The 16,466-nt window shown below is 49.9% G+C and overlaps 1 protein-coding gene across 5 annotated transcripts in view; it reads left to right on the top strand.

Moving 5' to 3' along the window:
- Positions 1–7,848: 7,848 nt before the first annotated feature.
- The window catches only part of camta1a (calmodulin binding transcription activator 1a), an 840,747-nt gene continuing 832,129 nt past the window's right edge, over positions 7,849–16,466 (top strand). For all 5 annotated transcript variants that reach the window (XM_072478070.1, XM_072478068.1, XM_072478069.1 and 2 more), the window contains exon 1: positions 7,849–7,980. In XM_072478070.1, the coding sequence (XP_072334171.1) occupies positions 7,861–7,980 (120 nt within the window). In that variant the 5' untranslated portion in view covers positions 7,849–7,860. The remainder of the gene's footprint in view (positions 7,981–16,466) is intronic.

Raw genomic sequence — 16,466 nt, 5'->3', positions numbered from 1 at the left:
TGGGATATTGGGGCCAGTGTTGAGGATGTTCAATGAGGCAAGGGAAAGAGGGGTGCTGCCCCCGACGATGTCACAGGCAATGATTTTGTAAATTCTTAAGCGGGGCAAGAACCCAGAGCTGTGTGGGTCCTACAGGCCAATCTCCCTGCTGAATGTGGATGCCAAGTTGCTGGCCAAAATCTTGTCCTCCAGGATTGAGGTGTGTGTGACATTATTGGGGAGGACCAGATGGGGTTTGTTAAGGGTAGGTAGTTGGTAGTCAATGTAAGAAGGCTGTTAAATATGATCATGATGCCCACGGGAGGTAGGGAGGTTGAGGTAGTGGTCGCAATAGTTGCAGAAAAGGCTTTTGATCGGGTAGAATGGGACGATCTGTGGGAGATACTGGGACAGTTCGGATTTGGGCGGGGCTTTATTGACTGGGTCAGGTTGCTGTATCAGGCTCCTGTGGCAAGTGGGGTGGTGGAGCACAGGGTTTCGCTCTATGCGGATGATTCTGCTTCTGTACGTTTCGGACCCAGTAGAGGGGATGGAGGAAATCATGAAGATTTTTGGGGCATTCGGCCGGTTTTGGGGGTATAAACTAAACATGGATAAGAGTGAGATGTTTGTGGTTCAGGCGAGGGGACAGGAGGGGCGACTGGGGGTGCTGCCGTTTCGGTCAGTAGGGGTTAGTTTTAGGAACCTGGGCATCCAAGTGGCACGGGAATGGGACCGGCTGCATAAACTGAATCTGGCCCAGCTAGTGGACCAAATGAAGGACGATGTCCGGAGGTGGGACGTGCTCCCGTTGTCGCTGGCCGGGAGGGTACAAATGGTGAAAATGACGGTCCTCCCGAGGTTCCTATTTGTATTTCAATGTCTCCCCATTTTTATTCCGCGGTCCTTTTTTAAGCGGGTCAACAGGGTGATCACGGGCTTCGTCTGGGTGGGCAAGACCCCGCGGGTAAGGAAGGTAATGCTCAAGCGGAGCCGGGGAGAGGGTGGGTTGGCGCTGCCAAATTTTAGCAATTATTACTGGACGGCTAACATAGCCATGATCAGGAAGTGGGTGGTGGGGGCGTGGTCAGGGTGGGTGCGTATGGAGGCTGCTTCTTGTAAGGGCACCAGTCTGGGGGCGTTGGTAACTGCGCCTCTGCCGCTCCCGCTGGCACGGTACTCCACCAGCCCCGTGGTGGTGGCGGCCCTGAGAGTTTGGGGCCAGTGGAGGCTGCATGTGGGAGCAGTGGGAGCATCGGTCTGGGCCCCAATTTGTGATAACCACCGGTTTGCCCTGGGGAGTATGGATGGGGGTTCAGGGTATGGCGGAGAGCAGGGATTGAGAGGATGGGGGATGTGTTCATAGCGAGGAGCTTTCCGAGTATGGGGGCGCTGGAGGAAAAGTTTGGGTTGGCGAGGGGAAACAAATTCAGATACTTGCAGATGTGGGACTTCCTTCGTAAGCAGGTTGCAACCTTCCCACTCCTACCGCTGAGGGGGATTCAGGACAAGGTAATTTCCAGAGGGTGGGTAGGGGAGGGGAACGTCTCGGACATATATAAGGAGTTTATGGGGTTGGAGGAGACGCAGACCGAGGAGCTGAAACGTAAGTGGGAGGAGGAGCTGGGAGGTGAGATGGAGGATGGTTTATGGGCAGACGCGTTGAGTAGAGTCAACGCGTCCGCAACATGTGCCAGGCTCAGCCTGATACAATTTAAGGTTGTGCTCCGGGCTCACATGACAGTGGTCTGGATGAGTAGATTCTTTGGGGTGGAGGACAGGTGCACAAAATGTGCGGGAGGACCAGCGAACCATGTCCACATGTTTTGGACATGTCCAAAGCTTTGGGATTTTGGCAGGGGTTTGCGGACATGTCCAAAGTTTTAAAAACAAGGGTGGCGCTGGGTCCAGGGGTGGCGATTTTCGGGGTGTCGGAAGATCCGGGTATCCGGGAAAGAGGCAGATGTTCTGGCCTTTGCTTCCCTGGTAGCCCGGAGACGGATACTATTGGCATGGAGGGACCCAAAACCCCCAAAGTCGGAGACCTGGCTATCGGACATGGCTAGCTTTCTCTGTGATATACGATCAATGACTACTAAAGTGAGGCGGTAGTCCAACTGAAGGCTTTAATAAGCTAGATGTTTCCCCCAGCAGCTCAGGTACAGAAAGAAGGCTGCTGGGGCGGCACAGGCTCATATACTCCGCCTTGCAGGGCGGAGCTACCATACAGCCTGATCAATAGGAAACATACAATATCTACCAATGGTGTTCCAGCATTACCACGTACCGTAATACCTCTACACAGACTACCACATTCACCCCCTGTTAAAAAAGAGTCCGGGGGGGTGGTGGCTTGGTATTACAGCATGGTAACGTGGTAGAAATTATGGTTATTGAGGTACCGTAATACCTTAATACAGCGTTTTGTCTTATTGTCGTAACTATTTACAATTTCACAATTAACTATATACACTTTAAGATGAAGCAGTCAATCGAGGGCCCTGGTCATCATCTGTAATCGTCGAAGCTTTGGTGGTGACGCCGGTGGAGGCTCGGGCGTCTGCGACTCCGGAAGCATGGTCTCGATCTCAGTGGCAGCTTCGACACCCCTAGACGGCGCTGGGGGGAAGCCGATTAACCTGGGAAGGGAGCGTCTGCGGGGTGCATCGGTGGGCGGGCGGGTCTAGGCGGCGCCGGCGGAAGAACCGATCCTCCTGGGAAGGCGGCGGCTGTAAAGTGCACCGGTGGGAGGGAGGGTGGGACTGGTGGCTGGGGTGTGCATGGGGATCCGGCAGGCGCCAGGTCTCAATATGAGACCATATCTTGTCGGCCGTCGGGGTACGCCACGTAGGCATACTGGGGGTTAGCATGGAGAAGATGGACCCTCTCGACCAACGGGTCCAACTTGTGCGCCCACATGTGTTTTCGGAGCAGGACGGGTCCGGGAGCTGCCAGCCAGGGTTGGGAGCGAGGTCCCAGAGGAGGACTTCCTGGGGACGACAAGGAGACGTTCGTGAGGTGTTTGGTTGGTCGTGGTACAAAGCAGTGACCGGATGGAGAGGAGGGCATCCGGGAAGACTTCCTGCCAGCAGGAGACTGGGAGATTCCTGGACCGTAGGGCCAGTAGGACGGTCTTCCAGACCGTTCCGTTCTCCCTCTCTGCCTGTCCGTTTCCCCGGGGGTTGTAACTGGTCGTCCTGCTCGAGGCAATGCCCTTGCTGAGCAGGAATTGACGCAGTTCGTCGCTCATAAAGAAGGACCCCTTATCACTATGTATGTAAGCGGGGAACCCGAATAGTGTAAAGATGCTGTGGAGGGCCTTGATGACGGTGGTTGCGGTCATGTCGGGGCAGGGAATGGCGAATGGGAACCGGGAGTACTCGTCAATCACGTTCAGGAAGTACGTGTTGCCGTCGGTGGAGGGGAGGGAGCCTTTGAAGTCCACACTGAGGCGTTCAAAGGGACGGGAAGCCTTTATCAGGTGCGCTTTCTCTGGCCTGTAGAAGTGCGGTTTGCACTCCACGCAGATTTGGCAATTCCCGGTGGCTGTCCTGACCTCCTCGATGGAACAGGGCAGGTTGCGGGTCTTGATAAAGTGGAAGAATCGAGTGACCCCCGGGTGGCAGAGGTCCTCGTCGAGGGCTCGGAGGCGGTCCACTTGTGCGGTGGCACATGTGCATCAGGAGAGGGCATCAAGAGGCTCATTTAGCTTCCCGGGACGATACAAGATCTCGTAGTTATAGGTGGAGAGTTTGATCCTCCACCGCAAGATCTTAACGTTTTTATCTTGCCCCGCTGTGCATTATCGAACATGAAGGTGACCGACCGTTGGTCAGTGAGGAGAGTGAATCTCCTGCCAGCCAGGTAATGCCTCCAATGTCGCACAGCTTCTACTATGGCCTGGGCCTCCTTTTCGACTGAGGAGTGGCGGATTTCGGAAGCATGGAGGGTGCGTGAGAAGAAGGCCACGGGTCTGCCCGCTTGGTTGAGGGTGGCCGCCAGAGCTACATCAGACGCGTCGCTCTCGACCTGGAAGGGGAGGGACTCGTCAATGGTGTGCATCGTGGCCTTTGCGATATCCGCTTTGATGCGGCTGAAGGCCTGGCGGGCCTCTATCGACAGGGGGAAAACTGTGGATTGGATCAGGGGACGGGCCTTGTCCACATAGTTGGGGACCCACTGGGCATAGTAAGAGAAAAACCCTAGGCAGCGCTTCAGGGCCTTGGAGCAGTGAGGGAGGGGGAACTCCATAAGGGGGCGCATGCGTTCAGGGTCGGGGCCTATAACTCCATTTCGCACTACGTAGCCGAGGATGGCTAGGCGGTCGGTGCTAAACACGCATTTATCCTTGTTATACGTAAGGTTAAGGATATTTGCGGTCTGGAGGAATTTTCGGAGGTTAGTGTCGTGGGCCTGCTGGTCGTGGCCACAGATGGTGACATTATCGAGATACGGGAATGTTGCCCGTAAACCGTAACGGTCAACCATTCGGTCCATCTCGCGCTGGAAGACCGAGACCCCGTTAGTGACACCGAAGGGAACCCTTAAGAAGTAGAGCCGCCCATCTGCCTCGAAGGCAGTGTACTTGCGGTCACTAGTGCGGATGGGGAGCTGGTGGTAGGCGGACTTAAGATCCACCGTGGAGAAGACCTTGTAATGCACAATCCTGTTTACCAGGTCGGATATGCGGGGGAGAGGGTACGCATCCAGCTGCGCAAACCTGTTGATGGTCTGACTGTAGTCGATGACCACCCTATGCTTCTCCCCGGTCTTTACCACCACTACTTGAACTCTCCAGGGACTGTTGCTCGCTTCAATGACTCCTTCCCTCAGTAGCCGTTGGACCTCTGACCTAATAAAGATCCGATCCTGGGCACTGTGGGACGAAACCAGAGCACCTGGAGGAAACCTACGCAGACAGGGGGAGAAAGTACCAGCTCCACACTTAAATGCTTAATCAACTTTATTGCAAAGTGTAAATTTATATCGGAACGAACTTAAACAGCCCATAAATTGCAAGTACAGTACCCACTCTCACTGATCCTTTGAAGCATTTGCTGAAACTGAATGACTGTTTCAGATGATTATAGCAGTTTGACATCCAGGGCGCGATTCTCCCAGCCCCGCGCCGGGCCGGAGAATAGGCGCAACCGCGCCACACCGCCCCGGCGCCGGTTCTCTGAGGTGCGGAGAATCAGCGCCACTTGCGCCGGTGCGTTTGGCACGGCGACGGCCGCGGGCCGCTGTCCGCAGCAGGGCCGCCGATTCTCTGGCCCAAATGGACCGAGCAGCCGCGCAGAAAAAGTGGAGTCCCGCCGGCGCCGTTCACCCCTGGTCGCTGCCGGTGGGAACTCTGCGCGAAGGGTCGGTGGGCAGCCTGGGTGGGGGGAGGGGGGGCGGAGGGGAGGGGGCTCCGTTCCCGGGGGGGCCTCCGATGGGGTCTGGCCCGCGATCGGGGCCCACCGATCGGCAGGCCGGCATCCCCCCCCCACTCCGGGCCTACTTTGTTGCACGTCCGGCCCCTGAATCCCCACGCCATGTTGCGTCGGGGCCAGCGCGCTGAAGAAGTCCCCCGCGCATGCGTGGGTTGGCACGGCCCAACTGCACATACGTGTGTTGGCGCCAGAATCGGTAGTCCCCGCGCCCGTTTTGCGCCGTCCATTTCAGAGAATCGCGCCCGCAATGTTTTCTGATTGTCATGTGCTTGCAAAGAAAGTATTTTGATGAAGGATGGTTAACTTCCAAACATAATTTGTGTTTCCCCAAGACTAAAGTAATAAATGATTCATTAGCATTATCTTGATAATCGGAAACACACTCTTCACCAATTATATTGGGAAGCTCATTGATCCCTGGCCTGTCTGTGAACGGGATACAGATGTGAAAATCTCAGTGTAGCCTTTGCAACAGAAGCAGCAATTGAGGCAGAAAGGTATGAGAAAAGGTAGGCACGGAAAGGCAAAATGCAGAGTAGTAAATCTATTTAGGAACAATAACGTACATTTCTATAGTGCCTGTAATATAGTAAAGCATCACACGGGGCTTCATAGGAGCGATTATCAAATCAAATTTGACACCAAGCCACAAGAGGAGGCATTTGGACAGATGAACCAAGAGCTTGGTCACTTATATCATTTCCATAGAGCTTCTTAACGGTGGGGAGGGAAGCAAAGAGGTTTTGGAAGGAATTCCACAGCTTAGGGCCTAAAGAACTGATGGCCTGACTGCCAATGGCAGAGCAATTAGAATTGGGGATGTGTAAAAGGCCACAATTAGAGGAGCGCAGAGTCTCAACACTTTACATGACTGCTGGAGATTGCAGAGATCGGAAGGATCAGAAGGTTTGAAAACAGTGATGCAAATTTTAAAATGAAGGCATTGCTGGACCGGGGGGTTATTGGAGGTCAGCGAACACAGAGGTGATGAGTGTAAGTAAGTTGGTGGGAGTTAGGATATGGGCAGCAGAGGTTTTGGATGAGCTGAAGGTCTAGCTATTTGACCCACTAATGTGGGGCCATGTCATGTGTATGTATGGTGGAATAGGTTGGAGTTGGATTGGTGATGGCATGGAGACAATTAAAGGGGAGGGGGGGACTATATTTTGTTTTAAGAGCGATACGCACTGTCATAATATACACCAGTATATCATGGTGCAGACACACACTGATGGACACACAGTGGGACCAATCAACATACACAACACCGCAGCCAATCACCAGTGAGAGCACACGCACTATAAAGACAGGGAGCATCAGAGTTCCCGCTCATTCGAGTTGCAGCTAGCCTGGAGGACAGAGCTCACAGCCTGCAACACAGACATTCACCATGTGCTGAGTGCATCGACTGGTTAGGACAAGGCAGAGGTCTTTAGTTAAAGCTAGTATCGTATTAACCCACAGTCTAAGTATGTTTAAACAGTTAATGATTCAATAAAATAGTGTTGCACTATTTCAAGTGTTGGTGACCTGTATGTGATCCAGAACACCCAACACATCACGCACCAGACTCGGGATAGAGATATGATAATAAGTCACCAAGTGCAAGAACATCTCAGGTTCAATTCCCAGTCTCCTGTGCTAGTTACCCTTAGTGTGGGAGGCACTAACGGAGCTACAATTGGCTTTAGCACGCCTGGGAGAGGGAAAAGAAGGATCCAGACAAATTTTCAGGAGCTATGTCAGGAAATACTGCATGCATCACTCCTGAATCTCCTCCGTAATATCCACTCATACAATTTGAGCCTTTCGGTCATGAAGAGAGGGCATCTTCGGCGAAAAGCCTGAAGACTCTAGCACCATCGCGAGTAGGAATCAATGTGCTGAGGGTTGTGAGACTGGGAAGCGAAGGTGTAACATGCACGAAAATGGATCATTCTCTGATTACAAAGTCACTATTGCCTCTAATACTGCTTTATTTTCGTCCTGTCACTGATGTGTTCGGCAGGTTGGTCCGATGTGGACTGCACTCGGTGCAGGGAAGTTAGAAACAGACAGGAGAAGATCCAACACTGTTTTATTCAACTAGGTGAACTGCTGTACATATTGAGCTGTGGGTCGTCACTATACTGATCTGACTAGTGACCTTGTAGTAGCCTGACCAGACTTACTAGCTACCGCATGGTGTTTGTGCTTGCTAGCTCGTGGACTCTGACTGTCTCAGTAGCTGGGTCCCGAGAGAGCGGGAAACCTAGTGCCCTCTGGCTTTATAGTGGTAGTGTCCTGTCTGGTGATTGGCTGTGCTGTGTTGTATGCTTACTGGCCATCCTTTGTGTCAATCACTGCCTGTCTGCATCTCATTCTATACATGAGTGGATATTATGACAGTCACCCCATTTCCAACCCTGTTTCTTCCTTGAAATATTGCAGGCCCCAGAATGGCTCCATGATCCTATACAACAGGAAGAAGGTGAAATACAGAAAGGATGGCTACTGCTGGAAGAAACGGAAAGATGGGAAAACGACACGGGAGGATCACATGAAGTTGAAGGTGCAGGGTGTGGAGGTAAGGGCTGGAGTATCACTCTCGAGTTTTATAGTTTTCCCATTGCGCCCTTGTTGAGAAAATGAACCCTGTGACTGTTTAGAAGCAATATTGGAGGGGGATGGAGCGGGCAGCTGTGACATCTGCTCACTGGTCTGATTGGTGACAAAACTCACAATTTCACTTGCCATTGCTACGGTTACACAAAAAAAATCAATGTTAAGAATTACTGAGTTGACAGAACACTTGACACTTAAGCCCCTTGATGTTGTTTCAAATTTGAGTGCCTGCTTATAATGTAATAAAAAAATTACTTTTACCAGCGCCATTTGTTGTTTTCCCCTCCTTGCTGAGGCTTCCATAATTCCCATTATTCTGAGCTGAGGGGACAAGCTGCTAATATTTGTCTCAGCCTTCCTGCCTAGGCCCTAAAGGACAACAGCAACTTGTATTTTCATCACATCCTTTGCATAATGCAATGTCTCATTCAATGGGAGTGGTTGGGGGTGGGTGAGGGGGTGCTGCGGGGAAGGATCGGAAGCAGGGACAAGGCACCCAAGGTATATTTGACTTTACAGGAAATTCTTGAAGAGACTTACCAAGGTGTAGTGATTTAGGGAATGAGCTCTAATCTCAGAAGACTCCAGTGGTGGGCCAGGGGTGAGCAGTCATGGGGAAAGATACAGATATTAGCCCATATACGCTGCTCATCGTTTACTTTCTTTCCATACTTTCACCAGTTAAATGACCTCGCTATTTCTTGAACTTTGTTGCCGAAAGGACTGTAGGCAGCCTACTTCTCTGAGTTCTGCCAACATCCCTTCCGTTTGTTCATCAGGAAGTCTGTGGCACCAACCCAATTGTTACATTAATGCGGTGTTTTTGGTATACTGTAATTGCGAACCTCACCTTGTACTGAGATAGTTGATCAGAGCCAGCAAATGCTTCAAAGGATCAGTGAGAGTGGGTACTGTACTTGCAATTTATGGGCTGTTTAAGTTCGTTCCGATATAAATTTACACTTTGCAATAAAGTTGATTAAGCATTTAAGTGTGGAGCTGGTACTTTCTCCCCGTGTCTGCGTAGGTTTCCTCCAGGTGCTCTGGTTTCCTCCCACAGTGCCCATGTGTGCCATGTATGGCTCCTGACCTCTATGCCCGAAAGAGGAGAAAATAGGCAAGGTTCCATCACCTAGTCATGATCCAGTGATCCTGGTGTGTGAGTGGGTGAGGGCAGGATTGGGCGTGATTGTGATCACAGAATCATAGAATTTACAGTGCAGAAGGAGCCAATTTGGCCCATTGAGTCTGCACCAGCCCTTGGAGAGAGCACCCTACCTAAGCCCACACCCCTATCCTGTCCCCGTAACCCAGCAACCCCACCTAACCTTTAGGACGCAATCTACCTAACCTGCACATCTTTGGACTGTGGGAGGAAACCGGAGCACCCGGAGGAAACCCACGCAGACAAAGGGAGAACGTGCAGACTTCACACAGTCACCCAAGGCCAGAATTGAATCTGGGGCCCTGGAGCTATGAGGCAGCAGTGCTAACCACTGTGCCACCATGCCACAATTGCACACTCCTGACCCGCATATCTGACCCACAGATTTTATACACTCTCACATGAAGGTGGGCCTCTTGGGGAAAGTACCAAGAGGGTAGGGGTGCTCATGACTTGGGATCCCAGTGAGAGTAAGTTAGCCCCTTCAGGAGAGGCAGTGCCACTTCCCAATTGAACCGCTTGTCACCTGTTTTTGAATATGTCATAACTGTCAGTGATAGGTTTAGAAAAAGCCAGTGCAATTGGTGAAATGGGCTGAGCTTACGAATGCAATATGTCAGCAGAAAGTAACTCCCAGTCACTTGTAACAGAATAGCCACAGGCGCTTTCAGTTTTTTTTTAAAAAGGAGAGTTCAAAGGTAATTCTGCCGTCATGTTAATTATATAATAGCATAATAGAGAAAACTGCTTGTGGGAATGTATTCGAAAACACATTTGAGCAGTATAATGAAAAATCCTGTTACATCTCATTTTATTAATAATTGACAATATGTTTATTAGATTTTCACGGGCAATGAATCCACTGTGAGCTGGTAAGTACATGGATGACATTTAAAGAGAGAGCCAGAAAATAGTTCCCTACTCCCTCAGCCAAGAAATACACTGTCTGGTGCGGGTCACAGTACCATGCTGTGCTGGATGCTCTAAACCATCATCAAATCCATCACTGAGCACACTTAATTTCTCCACCAAATCATCGTCTGACTCTGTATTATCTGTATGTTCACTGTGGAAGTTGGGGCTGCAAGAACAGAGAGTAGGAACCGAGCATGTAGGAGCCAAGGTTTCAGAGCAGTGGCAGTGGGAACAGGCGGTGGAGAGACCATGGCTGTGGGAACAGGTGCCTGGAGGCCAAGGTGGTGCATGCACCTCTAACAAGCCTGAATCTGTTCTGTTCACAAGAACCCGTCTTCTTACTTGAAATCAATTTCAGTTTCTTACGCCAATACTCTGGATGGTAATCTGTCCCCCATTCTTACCACCCTTTTGGCAAAACAGAATTCCGCCTCCATTTCCTATTTTCTTTCATTGTTCGTTATTTAGAAATATGGCCTCTTGTGCTTAAGTTCTGTACGTGGCAGAAAAATGTACTTGGATTACGGTTGCTACCCGTCCAGATTCAACCTGAAGCCTCCAGGAATTGACGATCAATCCCACTGGTAGCTCAGCCCAACAAACCATTCTTCATTCACAAGTCTGGGCCATGAGTATTCACTCGAGAGCTATTTCACCCGGGAGGGCATCAGAACCAAGCCCCAATACAGTTCCATGAGCAATTACAACAGCATACCCTTTCCAACAAGAGCCACTGATTCATGTTTCCTTTTGACAGCTGAAGCTAATTGCAGCAGCCATATTAGCTCCCAGGCTAACCTGGAGTGGGTCAGGGATTGACTGTCGGACGTTATTGTCGACACTTGTTGATGCCATCCCGAACAGGGCCACTGGGGGAGCTCCAATTGGCATCCAAGAGCTGCACTTCTCACAGGTTGGATGGCATTATCAAAGAGTAAAGTGTGTTGCATTAAGCTTTACTTGGCAAGGCTGATGAGCTCCTTTGAAAGGATTATTTAAGTTCCCTCTTGATGACTGGCCGCAAGTGCAGATGCCTCTTTTAAATTTGCTAAATGTGAAACCAGCCGTGTAGCAAACTCCTCGAGAGGAGAGACATTTTAGATGAGTAAAGCCTTAAAATAACTGCGTGTAATACATGATGCTCAAGGGGTGACTTTTAAGTTCTATTTTTTTTTTTCAAATTACATTTTCTTTTTGATGTGGAACAGCGTGGGACCTTGCTAGCTATCAGAATCCCGGCTTGTGCAGTCGGCATTTGGGGGACAGAGTGAATATTTAGCATTTTGAAGTTTGGTGCAGAAAAGTTAGGTAACACTCTGATGAGCAAGATTCCTGCCCTCGGCACTGTGGTTAATGGTGCCATTGTCAATCTGCTGCTAAGAAGCAAACTTGAAAGGCCATCCTTTCAACTGTCTTTAGAGCGAAAAGGTTAAAGGGGACATTTAACAGAGGTTCCAAATCATCAGGAGTTTTGAAAGAGTTTCCAGTGGCAACAATGTCAACAATCAGAGGACATAGATTGGCCAAAGAAGCAGAGGAGAATTTTTTTAAGCAGCGTGCTGTGTGATCTGGAACGCACTGCCTGCAAGGGAGGAGGAAGGAAATTCAATCGTAACCTTCAAAAGAGAATTGGACCGATGCAGGGAAAGACAAGGGGGTAGGACAAATTGGATCCTCTTTCAAAGAAGCAAAAGACATCCTTCTTTGGATTGGTTTATTGTCACGTGTACCGAGGTACAGTGAAAAGTATTTTTCTGCGAGCAGCTCAGTAGATTATTTTGGGATTCTGCAACATTCAATTGAATAGAGGATGAAATAACTCATTTATGCCCGATTGAGACTATTTTTATTTTTTGCCTGTCTCAATGCTGATTTATTTAATCTTCCAGTCTGCTGGAGACTGAGACATTCAGAAAAATAATTAATTAAAACAGAAACCAGATTTTGCATTCTTTTTCGCTCATGAACCATTTACATTCCCAACACTGTTAGTCATCACGGAGCATACCTAAGGCTGGAATCGAATCCAGGTCCCTGCTGTTGTGAGGGCAGCAGTGCTAACCACTGTGCCGCCATTTGATGACTGGAGAACGTAGCTTGTTCTCTTACACTTCTATAACTCTAATGGTGTAACATCTACATGAAATGGTGAGTGGAGCTGGGGTACACCCACGTTCTCATATTTCACACTATCTGATAATTAGTAGCAGGTCACAATCCTGGAGCACTCTCTCTAACAGCACAGTGAGCTTACCTACACCACACCGACTGCAGCAATTCAAGAAGACGACTTCTCAAGGGCAATTAGGAATGGACAATAAATGGGCACCTTGCCAGTGATACCCACATCCCAAGAATGAATACAAAAAACATTACCACACTTTTTATATTGCTCAATTAATGTTTTTTGGCGATGTGAATTATCGGAAGTAGGCAAGATTTATAAAAGTCATGAACGTTCACTCGAGTGATACAGAAAACGTTCCCATTCTGTTATGAATATGTATGCCTTGTTTATTGTCTGGCTGCTGCTTAGGAAAAGATATTTTCTTGGTACATGCTCCGTTTCTGTTAGCCTCATTCTGTAATCCATTTTCATCAAATCAATAACTATGTAATGCAAACTGAATCTGTTCTAATCCAGCTGGCACTTATAATCCGATTTCCAAGTATTGAAAATTCTCAGATTTTCCAATCATATTCCAAAATGTAAATGCTTTGTGTTTATAATGCAGTTTTCCTTCCCCAACCCCTTTCTTTGCTCAGTGGCTGGGGACTTTCTATGCTCGCCTGTCTGCAATTCCCCGACCGATCATGTTAACCGGGTGGAGAATCACAGGCGGCCTTGTGCAGAACTAGGAAGAGTCAGCGATTGAGTCGCTACTTTCAGCCGGACCTGTTCTTGGTTGGGACAGACAGTGCCTCTTATAAAAGGTAGATACTGCAGGGGGGCTCTGAGCCAAAGAGATTACCTGGACTAGTTTTGAGCATCAAGAGGGGATGGGTAGGCATTTCCCCTCAAAATTGACCTGGGTTTTTATCTGTTTTTTTGCTTGTCCCAGAAGATCACATTGTGTTGGGTGGAGTAGGCCAGGTGGACAAAAGGGTCTTTCCTTTTCCATCATTGTCATGATTAAGTAATTGGAAAAAGATAAAGAGACGGCATGAGTATAAACAATTTTACACAGTGGGAGGTTACATTCTGGATTGCACCGTCTCAATACGTGGGGAAGGCTGAACTATTCATGGTTTTCAAAAGAGAATTAGATAAATACCTTAAGGGAAAAAGTTTGGTGGTGTGGGGAAAATGTGAGTGTTACTAACCAAACTGCCAGTATGAGCTCGATGGGCCAAATGGTCTCCTTCAGTTCAATAACCATGTTGTGATTCTATGTTTCTCTGAGATGTTGGGTGGAATTCTCCTTTTGGGAGACTGTGGGCTGGATTGTCTTGATTTTGAGATTAAGTGCTGACGCCGTCGTGAAAACTGTGGTCTTTTACGTCAGGAAAACTGGCGTCAAAAGGCCACCGATTCCCAGTTTTACTGGGGGCTAGCAGGGAGCCTTCGTAGAGCTCGCAGCTCTCGCTGCCGATATAGCCCACAGTACTTCCGCGTCAGAGGCCCCACATGCGCACGGCGGCCTGCAGCGGCCACGCCGTACTCCATGGCGGACTCAGCCCACGGACCTGGACCGCCAAAGTAGTGCCCAGCATCGGCCGCTCGCGCGCCCCGGACCACCCGCCAACATTGCCCCCAGCCCCGAATGAAGCCACCTCTGCCCGCCAATCGGCCCTCCCCGACTGTAGCGGCCCCGGACTGAGTCCACAGCCGCCACGCGAGGATTCTGGACAGTGTGAGCACACGTAAGCCATGCCGTCGGGAATTTGGCCGGTCGGCAACGGAGCATCGCAGGGCGAGCCTCATTGCGGTGTGCTCCGCGTGTACGCCGATTTTCAGGGGGCGGAGAATTGAAAAACTGGCGGCGCTCCCGATTTCGGCACCAAAACAGATTCTCCGTCCCGTCGCCGAATGCGATTTTGGCGTTGGGAAGCGGAGAATCCAGCCCTGTGTTCTCCCGCCGGAGCTGAACTGGACCAGTTTAACAATCTCCTTGTTGTTGTAAAACGGGATGCAATTCAGTCTTCCACGCCATGCAAATTTATGCATGGTGTGGAATACGAGGGATTCCCAGGGAATTATGCTATCGGGCCGCCACCTTGAGCGTGCAGCCCGACAATCGGGTCCTGCGACTTGTCAATCCCCTGCACTGGAAATCAGCCCTGCCACTGCCCCCCCTCCTGGATTGCCTGGGTGCCCCCCCTCCCATTCCCAAGTACGTGGATGACTCGACCAGCCACCCCTGTAATAGGGCCACCCACCCCTCCCACAGGGACCCCTGTAATAGGGGAACCCCTGCAGAGACTCCTGCTATAGAGGGACCCCTACCAGGGACCCCTGTAATAGGGGGCGTCCCCCCCCCCTGCCCCAGGGACCTCTCAGGGCAACGCTGGTAAAACCCACAAGTGATCCGCGCCCACGTGATTCCTGGCCACAAGGACCAGAGAATCACGGGAGGCCGGAGCAAAGGATGTCGGCCCGCTAAATAGATGCATTTTCTTACATCTCCCTGCCGCCGCGCACCTCGGACCTTGTTCACGCTGTCAGTGGAGGGTCAGAGATTGTGTTCCCCTGAAGCCCGATTCTCCTTCCCAATGGGAAACGCATTCCGGGCGTCCTGGGCCAGAAAATCCCATCCGTTTCTCCAGCTGGTATACACCTACTTCATAATGGACTGCAGGCATGCACCCTGGCCATTAATTGGCCAGCCGTTCAAAAATTATGTTGTGTCTCATTCACAAACAATGCAGGGTCAAGACCTGGAAATGGTCCTGACCTCAAGTTCCTGACCCTGAAACAAAATTCCTGCCCACTGTCTCTGGCTGGGGTACACCAGTGTGGCTGCTGACGGTCTCCAGTGTATCACTTAAATCATCATTTTTCATGTATGAGCTTTTCGTCTGAGGAGAGCTTCACGATGAACACCTCCGTTCCTCAGGGCACTGTCCTCTGCACAATCATCTTCAGCAGCTTCATCAATATCCTTCCTTCCATCATAAGTTGGAAGTGGGATGTTCGCTGATGATTGCACAATGTTCAGCACCATTCTCGTCTCCTCAGATACTGAATCCGCCTCTGAATGCAGCAAGACCAGGACAATTTCCAGGTTTGGGCTGACAAGTGACAAATATCATTCACGCCACACAACTTCCAGGCAATGACTATCTCAAACCATCACCCCTTGACATTCAATGGCATTACCATTGCTGAGTTCCCCCACTATCATCATCCTGGTTGTTACCATTGACCAGAAACTGAACTGAACTAGCCACATAAATACGGTGGCTACCAGAGCAGGTCAAAGGCTAGGAATCCTACAGCAAGTAGCTCACTTCCTGACCCCCCCAACATCTGTCTACCATCTACAAAGTACAAGTTAGGAGTGTAATGGAATACTCTCCACCTGCCTGGATGAGTACAGCTCCAACAACACTCAAGAAGCTCGACACCATTCAGGCCAAAGCTTGATTTATCCCCCTTCCACAAACATTCAATCCCTCCACCACCAATGAACAATGGCAGCCATGTGCACTGGAGGAACTCACCAACGTTCCTTAGGCAGCACCTTCCAAACCCACAACCACTACCATCTAGAAGGACAAGAACAGAAATACCTGGGAACCCCACCACCAGGAGGTTCCCCTCCAATCCACTCACCATCCTATCCAGTGACACCCACCCACATCTTTTAAATTAATTTTTTTTAAATGCCTTCTCACCTCCCCCACATTTCCCAATCCAAAGGTGCTGAGGCCAACTATCACTGTCCCAACTCGCAGGAGGAAAACGCATGTTCTAAGTCCCCCATCACACTCCCACATAAAACCTGTCCATCACTCCCTCAGCTCGTCACAATAGAAAATGTGAGAAATCAGGGATCCTTGCATATTCTGAGTTTGTATGAGACCAAGCTATGCAGCCACACTGAGCTACCAGACAAAAGGTTTCTAGCAATATTCCATAAAATGCCGCTGTGAGAACTTCTCAATAGCTTGTTTGAATTATTTCAGTGATTATAAATGTCCTGCCTATTAAAAGCTGTAGTTAGTTTGTTTCAACACAGCCTCTCCAAATCGATTGTTTTCTGCAGCTTCTAAAATTGAAATGCAGTGATAGTGGCAGGCTCATCATGGGACAGAATGATTAATGTGTATCTGTGCTGTTAAAATTTGAGAGAATTCTCTGTTGCTCAGGGACTCCGAGCATTATTAAATTTGGTGCGAATCCTGTGAGAATCCTTCCTGAGGGA

Source organism: Scyliorhinus torazame, chromosome 16, assembly GCF_047496885.1.
Source record: "Scyliorhinus torazame isolate Kashiwa2021f chromosome 16, sScyTor2.1, whole genome shotgun sequence".
Taxonomy (NCBI): Eukaryota; Metazoa; Chordata; class Chondrichthyes; order Carcharhiniformes; family Scyliorhinidae; genus Scyliorhinus; species Scyliorhinus torazame.
The sequence above is the reverse complement of the archived record's forward strand: the minus strand, read 5'-3'. Positions and strand labels throughout refer to the sequence as shown.